This window comes from Ciconia boyciana, chromosome 32, assembly GCF_034638445.1.
Source record: "Ciconia boyciana chromosome 32, ASM3463844v1, whole genome shotgun sequence".
Lineage (NCBI taxonomy): Eukaryota > Metazoa > Chordata > Aves > Ciconiiformes > Ciconiidae > Ciconia > Ciconia boyciana.
Genome location: NC_132965.1, coordinates 714,619 through 723,587, shown reverse-complemented (window position 1 = coordinate 723,587; position 8,969 = coordinate 714,619). Strand labels below are relative to the sequence as shown.

The 8,969-nt window shown below is 72.6% G+C and overlaps 1 protein-coding gene across 1 annotated transcript; it reads right to left on the bottom strand.

Moving 5' to 3' along the window:
• Positions 1-433: 433 nt before the first annotated feature.
• On the bottom strand, positions 434-7,501 carry SLC2A4 (solute carrier family 2 member 4). The gene is given in 10 exon segments (XM_072848655.1): positions 434-650; positions 1,460-1,663; positions 2,826-2,927; positions 3,775-3,879; positions 4,876-5,057; positions 5,608-5,767; positions 6,345-6,388; positions 6,391-6,459; positions 6,586-6,710; positions 7,397-7,501. Coding segments are annotated over 10 exon segments (1,209 nt in total). The 5' UTR covers positions 7,444-7,501; the 3' UTR covers positions 434-479.
• Between the last annotated feature and the right edge of the window lie 1,468 nt (positions 7,502-8,969).

The window sequence follows — 8,969 nt, the reverse complement described above, 5'->3', positions numbered from 1 at the left end:
GACCCCAAAACCCCCTGCCCTCCCCCACCCTGAGATGCTTGGGGTGGGGGGGACCCCAAATTTGAAAGGGGGGTGGGGGTCCCCAAAACCCCCAGGGTGCCCCCACCCTGAAAGACCTGGGGGGGACCCCAAAATCTCTGTGGCCCCCCATCTTGACTCTTTTGGGGGGTCCCTAAATAGGGGGTTCGGGGGGACCCCAACCCCCCACCTCCCCTTGACTGTTTTGGGGGGTCCCTAAATTGGGGGTGCAGGGGGACCCCAAAATCCCTGTGCCCCCCCCATCTTGACTCTTTTGGGGGGGGTCCCCTAAATTGGGGGTGCAGGGGGACCCCAAAACCCCCCTGGCCCCCCCCACCTTAACTCTTTGGGGGGGTCCCCTAAATTAGGGGTGCAGGGGGACCCCAACCCCTCCTCCTTGCCTCTTCTGGGGGGGGGTTGGGACCCCCCAGGCTCCTCTTTCGGGGTCCCCGGGGGGCCCCTCAGGCCTCCTCCCCCCCCGCCAGGCGCCGCAGCTCGGTGGGGGGTTTTTGGGGGGCCCCCCCCGGGGCGAAGGGGCGGCCCCGGGTCTCGGGGAGGCGCAGGAAGGTGAGGAGGGCGAAGGCCCCCAGGAGCCCCCCGAAGGGGAGGAAGACGAAGGGGCCCAGGGCGCGCTGCGGGGGCAACGGGCGGGGTCAGGGGCACCCCCGGCCCCGCGGGGGAGGGGCGAAGCCCTGGGGGAAGGGAGGGAGGGGAGAAAGGGGGCGGGCCCCTCCCCCCGTGTGTGCCCCTCCCCCCTGTGTGCCCCTCCCCTCGTAGGCCCCTCCCCTGCATGCTCACCCCTCCCCGCCCCTCTCCTCTTGCACACCCCCACACCCTCCCCCACACCCCTCCCCCACACACCCCTCCCCTCCCCTTGCACACCCTCTCCCCACACACACCCCTCCCCTTGCACACCCCTCCCCACACACACTCACCCCTCCCCTCCTCTTGCACACCCCTCCCCCACACCCCTCCCCTCCCCTTGCACACCCCTCCCCCACACACTCACCCCTCCCTACCCTTGCACACCCCATCCCCCCTTGCACACCCATCCCCATCCTTGCATGCTCCCCCTCCCCACCCACGCCCTTTCAGGCCCATCCCCTTGCACCCCATCCCCTGCACGCTCACCCCTCCCTCACCCACCCATGCGCTTGCACACCCATCCCCCACCCCCATCCCCCTCTTGCACACCCACCCCCTTCACTGCCCCTCCCCTCACCCCCATCCCCCACTTGCACACCCACCCTCCCCACCCCTCGCACACTTACCCCACCCCCACCCATGCCTTGCTCCACCCATCCCCCACCCTCGCACACTCACCCCTCCCCTCACCACCCCACCCCTCGCACACCCACTCCCCTCCCCTCGCACACCACCCCTCCCTGCTCCACCCCTCCCCTGTCCCCTTGCCCGCCCACCCCTCGCCCCTCCCCCCCACCTGCAGGGCAGGGAAGGCCATGGCCACGGCGAAATTGGCGGCCCAGTTGACCAATCCGGCCAGCGCCAGCGCGGGGGGGCGGGGCCCCTGCCCGAAGAGCTCCGCCCCCAGCAGCCAGGGCACCGGCCCCGGGCCCAGCGCGAAGCAGGCGACGAAGGCCAGGGCCGAGGCCAGGCCCAGCCCCCCCGGCAGCGGCCCCCGCCCCTGGGGGGCCACAACGGCTCAGGGGGGAGGGGAGGGGCGGGGGAGGGGGTACAGGGGAGGGAGGGGCGGGGAGGGGCTGAGGGGAGGGAAGGGGTACAGGGGGAGGGGAGGGGCGGGGAGGGGCTGAGGGGAAGGGGTACAGGGGAGGGAGGGGCGGGGGAGGGGGCTGAGGGGGGAAGTACAGGGGGAGGGAGGGGCGGGGCGGGGAGGGGGCTGAGGGGCGGAAGGGGTACAGGGGGAGGGGAGGGGCTATGGGGGAGGGAGGGTACAGGGGAGGGGCTGGGGAGGCTATGGGGGAGGAGTGGGGTGGGGCTGGGGAGGGGCTATGGGGAGGGGAAGAGGGGATGGGGAGGGGCTATGGGGGAGGGAAGGGGTGCAGGGGAGGGGCAATGGGGGAGGGAAGGGGTGCAGGGGAGGGGCTGGGGAGGGGCTGAGGGGAGGGGCGATGGGGAGGGGAGGGGGATGGGGGAAGGGGTTATGGGGGAGGGAAGAGGGGAGGGGTGATGGGGATGGGGGAGGAAGGGGTACAGGGGGAGGGGCGGGGCTGGGGCGGGGTAGAGGGGCCAGGCCCAGCCCCCTGGCCACGCCCCTGCCCCTGGGGGCCCCAGAACGGATGAGGGGGAGGAGGGGCCCTCTGTGCCCCGGCCCGCCTGGGGGGGTGCAGGGTTTGGGGGTGCAGGGTTATGGGTGCGGTTATGGGTGCGGGTTTTGGGGTGCGGTTTGGGGGTGCAGGGTTATGAGTGCGGTTATGGGTGTGGTTGGGGGTGCAGGGTTTGGGGGTGCAGGTTTGGGGTGCAGGGTCCGGGGTGCAGGGTTCGGGGGGTGCAGGGTTCCGGGGGTGGTTTTGGGTGCGGCTGGGGTGCAGGGTTTGGGTGCAGTTTTGGGGTGCAGGGTTTTGGGTGCAGTTTTGGGGTGCAGTTTTGGGGTGCAGGGTTTGGGTGCAGGGTTTGGGTGCAGTTTTGGGGTGCAGGGTTCGGGGGTGTGGTTTGGGGTGCGGCTGGGTGTGCAGGGTTTGGGGGTGCAGGGTTTTGGGGTGCAGGGTTTGGGTGTGGTTGGGGGTGCAGGGTTTTGGGGTGCAGGGTTTTGGGGTGCAGGGTTTTGGGGTGCAGGGTTTGGGTGCAGGGTTTGGGGGTGCAGGGTTTGGGTGCGGCCGGGCCCCCACCTGCAGGCTCAGGGCCAGCGTGAGGCCCCCGGCGCAGCCCAGCATCCCCAGCAGCCCCAGCAGCTGCAGCAGCCGCCGGCCCAGGCGCTCCAGGAGCAGCACCTGGGGGGACAGGGGGGACACAGGGACGGGGGACACCGGGGGATGGGGACAGGGGGACAGGGGGGACAGGGGGACATGGGGACACGGGGCACAGGAGGACACAAGAGGACATGAGGGGACAGGGAGGGACACAAGGGGACACAGAGGGACAGGGAGGGGGACACGGGGGTCAAGGGGACGGGGGGATGGGGGGACACGAGGGGACAGGGAGTGACGGGGACACGAGGGGATGGGGGGACAGAGGACGAGGGGGACACGGGGGACGTGGGGGGACACGAGGGGATGGGGGGACACGGGGATGGGGGACACAGGAGGACACAAAGGGACAGGGAGGGACACAAGGGGACGCGGGGGATGGGGGGACATGAGGGGACAGGGGGAACAAGGGGGGACAGGGAGGGACACGGGGGACAGAGGGGACACCAGGGGACAGGGGGACACGGGACAGGGGGACACAGGGATCTCTGTGGGGACCACCACGGCCATGGGGGGGGGGGGACACGTGGGGACACCGGGACCTCTGCGGGGACCCAGGGGACACCATGGGGACACGGGGACCACTGCCCCCCCCGGTGGGGACACAGGACATGGCGGGGGGCCACCATGGGGACAACCACGGGGGGGACACACAGGGGCCACCACCAACCTGGGGGGACGACACACGGGGACCCCCAGGGTGACAGGTTGGGGACAGTGGGGGGGCGGGGCTCCCAGCGGGGGTGGGCGTGGCCTGTCACCACCCTGGGTGGCACCTTGGGGACACACCCACGACACCACCCCCTCCAAACCCCCCCGCAGTGACAAGCTGGGGACACAGGGGATGGGCGGGGCTGGGGGCGGGGCTCACCGACAGGGCGGTGGCGGCCACGTTGACCACGCCCGTCCCGATGGTGGCGTAGGCGGGGCGGGTCAGCCCCGCCCCCTCGAAGATGGCCGTCGAGTAGTAGAAGATCTGGGGGGGGCGGGGCCAGCCTCAGGACACGCCCCCCATCCGCAGGCCACGCCCCCCGTCCGCGGGCCCTTCCTCCCCGGCTCCACCCCATTTAGGCCACGCCCCCCCGGTGAGGCCACGCCCCGCAAAGCTCCACCCCCAGGCTCCCCCATGAGGCTCCATGCTCCAGGCCACACCCCCTCCCTGGCCCTGCCCCATGGCTCCTCCCACCAGTGACCACGCCCCCCCTTAAGCCCCGCCCTCCCCCGGTTGCTGTTTGAGAGCTGGAGGACATGGCCACCAGCAGCCCCGCCCCCTTGGCCTAGACCACGCCCCCGGGTCCGCCCTCACTTAGACCACGCCCCTTCCTTTTGGCCACGCCCTCCCCTAGACCTTGTCCCCCTGACCCCCACCCTCCCATTGGGCCCCGCCCCCTCCCTGGCCCCGCCCTCCTTTAGGCCATGCCCCCGACCCCTGACTTCCCTTAGACCACATCCTCTGACCCCGCCCTCCCTTAGACCCCGCCCCCTCCCTCTGACCCCGCCCTCCCTCTGACCCCACCCTCCCTTAGACCCCTCCCCTCCCCATGCCTGGCGGCCGCAGGGCGAGGCTCCCCGGCAGCCCTCCCCTCTGGCCCCGCCCCCTCAGCCCCGCCCCTCGAGGCCCTGCCCCCTCCCGAGGCCCCGCCCTCCTTTAGGCCATGCCCCGACCCCTGACTCCCTTAGACCACATCCTCTGACCCCGCCCTCCCTTAGACCCCGCCCCTCCCTCTGACCCAGCCCTCCCTTAGACCCCGCCCCCTCCCTCTTACCCCGCCCTCCCTTAGACCCCGCCCTCCCTCTGACCCCGCCCTCCCTTAGACCCCGCCCCTCCCTCTGACCCCACCCTCCCTTAGACCCCTCCCCTCCCCATGCCTGGCGGCCGCAGGGCAAGGCTCCCGCAGCCCCTCCCCTCCGGCCCCGCCCCCTCAGCCCCGCCCCTCGAGGCCCCGCCCCCCTCCCGAGGCCCCGCCCTCACCGCGTTGATGCCCGAGAGCTGCTGGGCGAGGTGCATGCCCAGGGTCAGCAGCAGCGGCTGCCGGTAGCGGGGGCTGCGGCAGAGCTGGAGCAGCCCCACCCGCTGGGCGGGGCCCTGGAGCTCCGCCTCCAGCGCCGCTAGCCCCGCCTCCGCCGGCTCCGCCCCCAGCAGCCACACCAGGCCTGGGGGGGGACGGACGGACGGACAGGGAGGGACAGATGGACAGGGGAGGGACGGGGGAGGGAGGGACAGACGGACAGGGGAGGGAGGACAGAGGAGGGACGGACGGACAGGGGAGGGACAGACGGATGGGGGGAGGGGAGGACAGAGGAGGGACGGACGGACAGGGGAGGGACAGACGGATGGGGGAGGGAGGGAGGGACGGGGGAGGGAGGGACAGACAGACAGACAGACAGACAGAGAGAGGGGGATGGACAAGGGAGGGACAGACGGACGGCGGGGGCGGAGGGACAGCGTTAGAGGGGGTGGGTGGGATGGGGGCGGGGCGTCGTCCCTGCACCCCACGGGGGGGGGAGAGGAGGAAGAGGAGGAGGAGGAAGAGTCAGGGGCTGGAGGAGGAGGAGGAAGAGGAAGGGGGGGGAGGAAGAGTCACAGAGCCTGGCGGAGGGGGAGGAAGATGTGGGGGAGGAGGAGGAGGGCGGGGGTGCAGGGGGATGAAGGTGAGGCTGAGGAGGAGGAGGGGGGGGGGGGTCTCCGAGGCCGAAGGCTCACCGCGGTGGGCGCGGGCGCGCTGGCCCCGGGCCAGCAGGAACCGGGGGCTCTCGGGGCAGAGCGGCAGCAGCAGCAGCTGGAGGGCGGCCGGGAGCAGCCCCAGCCCCAGCAGCGCCGGCCACGCCTCCTCCGTCCCCAGCAACTCCTCCAGCCCCAGGACCTGCCGCGATATGCCGCGATAAACCGCGATAAGCCGCGATATGCCGCGATAAGCCGCGATATGCCGCGCTACGTCGCGACACGCCGCGATATGCCGCGCCGCGCCGCCAGGCGGCGCGGTATTTTGCGGCATGTCGTGACATGTCGTGACGGGGCGTGCTAGATCGTGATGTGTCACTCCCTTCTCCCCCTCCCCGGTGCCCCCAGGCCCCCACAAACCCCGCCAGGACCCTCCCCTGCGACTCCCCAACCCCCGCCCTCAGTAGCTCCCCCACCCCCAGGGACCCCAAATCCCCCTCCCCCATTTCCCCTCCCCAGTTCCCCCAAATCCTCCCAGGACACCCCCAGCTTCCACCAGTTCCCCCAAGACCCCCCGAACCCCCACATCCCCCCAGCCCCCCAATCCCCCTCCCCTCCACCAGCCGCCCCCAACTCCCCCTCCCAGAACCCCAAAATCCCCTCCCCCATCCCCCTCTCCCACTTCCCCCACCCCTCCCCCATTCCCCCCCAGACCCCTCAAGCCCCCCCGGCCCCACCCCACCCCCGCTCCTCCCCCTCCCTCCCCCGCCCCTCCCCACCTGCGCCCCCAGGATGCCGCTGACGATGCCCAGCTGGTGCAGGGCCCCAGCGCCCCCCGCAGGCGCGTGGGGGCCACCTCCCCCACGTACATGGGAACCAATCCCGCGGCCAGGCCTGCCGGAAGGGGCGGGGTCAGGCGTGGGGAACGCCCTCCCCTCCCCCACTCCGCCCCACCCCCCTCCCAGACACATCGCGGGCCGTTGCCCCTTTAAGAGCCGTTGCCCCTTTAAGGGGCGGTACCTGAGTAGGCGCCGATGACGAAGCGGCCAATGATGATGAGGATGTAGGTGGGGCCCAGCTTGGCCCCGCCCATCAGGGCCCCGCCCACCACGGCCAGCCCGTTGCGGGCCAATAAGGCGCCTTTGCTGGGGGGGGGCGGGCGGGATCACGGGCTGGCGGCCACGCCCCCTTCCATCTTTAGCCACGCCCCCTCCGCGCCCCACCCTCTTCCTCCGGCCACGCCCCTACTAGCCACACCTTTTGAATGGGCAACACCATCCATTGGCCACGCCCCTCCCCAAACCGCCACACCCGTTCTTAGCCACGCCCCTCCCTGACCACACCCCACCCCTTGACCACGCCCTTCCTTTGACCACGCCCCACCCAGCCCTGCCCCTTGAAGCCCCACCCCTCGAGGCTCCTCCCCATTAAGCCCCGCCCCTCAGGCCCCACCCACACCCGCCCCCCCCCCCAGGGGCGCGGCCATGCCCCCCGTGCCCCACCCCTTCAACCCCTCCCCTCTCTGGCCCCACCCCCAAACCCTCCCCTCGAGGCCCCGCCCCCATCCCCACCTCCCACACCCCCAACGAGGCAGCCGTGCCGCCCCTCCCCTCGAAGCCCCGCCTCCTCCGCGACCCCACCCCTCAAGCCCCACCCCTGACGCTCCTCCCCCAAGCCCCGCCCCCACCCCCTCAAGCCCCACCCCCGACGCTCCTCCCCCAAGCCCCGCCCCCACCCCTCCTCCCCCTCACCCGAGCGGCCACGCTGCCTCCCCCCATCCTCCTCCCCCGCAGCCCCGCCCCTTAAGCCCCGCCCCCCAAGCCCCGCCCACCTGCCGAGGCGGTCGCCCAGCTCGCCCACGGCCAGCGAGGCGGCCATGCCCCCACGGAGAAGATGGCGACCGAGAGGGCCCAGAGGGTGGAGATGGTGGCGGGGGCGGGGGAGCCCCAGCGCCGCGTCCAGGTCGCGTTGTACTCCCCTCCAGCAGCTGGGGGCACCCACCGCGCGTGGGGGCACCCACCCGGGGGCACCCACGCGTGGGGGCCCACCCGGGGGGGCTCTGGGCACCCACCCACCCATCACGGGGGAAGCAACGGGTGTGGGGGACCCGCTCATGGGGGGGGGGGGGGGGGGCACCCGTGGGGGGACCCAGCCGTGGGGCACCCACTCGTGGGGCAACCCTCCATGGGGCACCCGCTCTTTGGGAGGCACCCACCCGTGGGGGGGGGTCTATGGGGCACCCACTCATGGGGGGACCCACCCGTGGGGGGTCTATGGGGCACCCACCTACCCACGGGGAAGCAATGGGCATGGGGGACCCACTCATGGGGGGGCCACCCGTGGGGGACCCAGCCGTGGGGCACCCACTCGTGGGGCAACCCTCCATGGGGCACCCGCTCTTTGGGGGCACCCACCCGTGGGGGCCCACTCGTGGGGCAACCCTCCATGGGGCACCCACTCTTTGGGGGCACCCACCCGTGGGGGGGGGTCTATGGGGCACCCACCTATCCACGGGGGAAGCAATGGGCATGGGGGACCCACTCATGGGGGGGGCCACCCGGGGGGGCACCCACGCGTGGGGGGCCCACCCGGGGGGGGCTCTGGGGCACCCACCCACCCATCACGGGGGAAGCAACGGGCGTGGGGGACCCGCTCATGGGGGGGGGGCCACCCGTGGGGGACCCAGCCGTGGGGCACCCACTCGTGGGGCAACCCTCCATGGGGCACCCGCTCTTTGGGGGTACCCACCTGTGGGGGGGTCTATGGGGCACCCACTCATGGGAGGACCCACCCGTGGGGGTCTATGGGGCACCCACCTACCCACGGGGGAAGCAATGGGCATGGGGACCCACTCATGGGGGGGGGCCACCCGTGGGGGGCACCCACCCGTGGGGGGCCCACCCGTGGGGTTCTATGGGGCACCCACCCACCCATCACGGGGAAGCAACGGGCGTGGGGGACCCACTCATGGGGGGGGGCCACCCGTGGGGGGACCCAGCCGTGGGGCACCCACTCGTGGGGCAACCCTCCATGGGGCACCCGCTCTTTGGGAGGCACCCACCCGTGGGGGGCCCACTCGTGGGGCAACCCTCCATGGGGCACCCGCTCTTTGGGGGCACCCACCCGTGGGGGTCTATGGGGCACCCACCTACCCACGGGGGAAGCAATGGGCATGGGGGACCCACTCATGGGGGGGCACCCGTGGGGGCACCCACCCGTGGGGGCCCACCCGGGGGGTTCTATGGGGCACCCACCCACCCATCACGGGGAAGCAACGGGCGTGGGGACCCGCTCATGGGGGGGGGGGCACCCGTGGGGGGACCCAGCCGTGGGCACCCACTCGTGGGGCAACCCTCCATGGGGCACCCGCTCTTTGGGGTACCCACCTGTGGGGGGTCTATGGG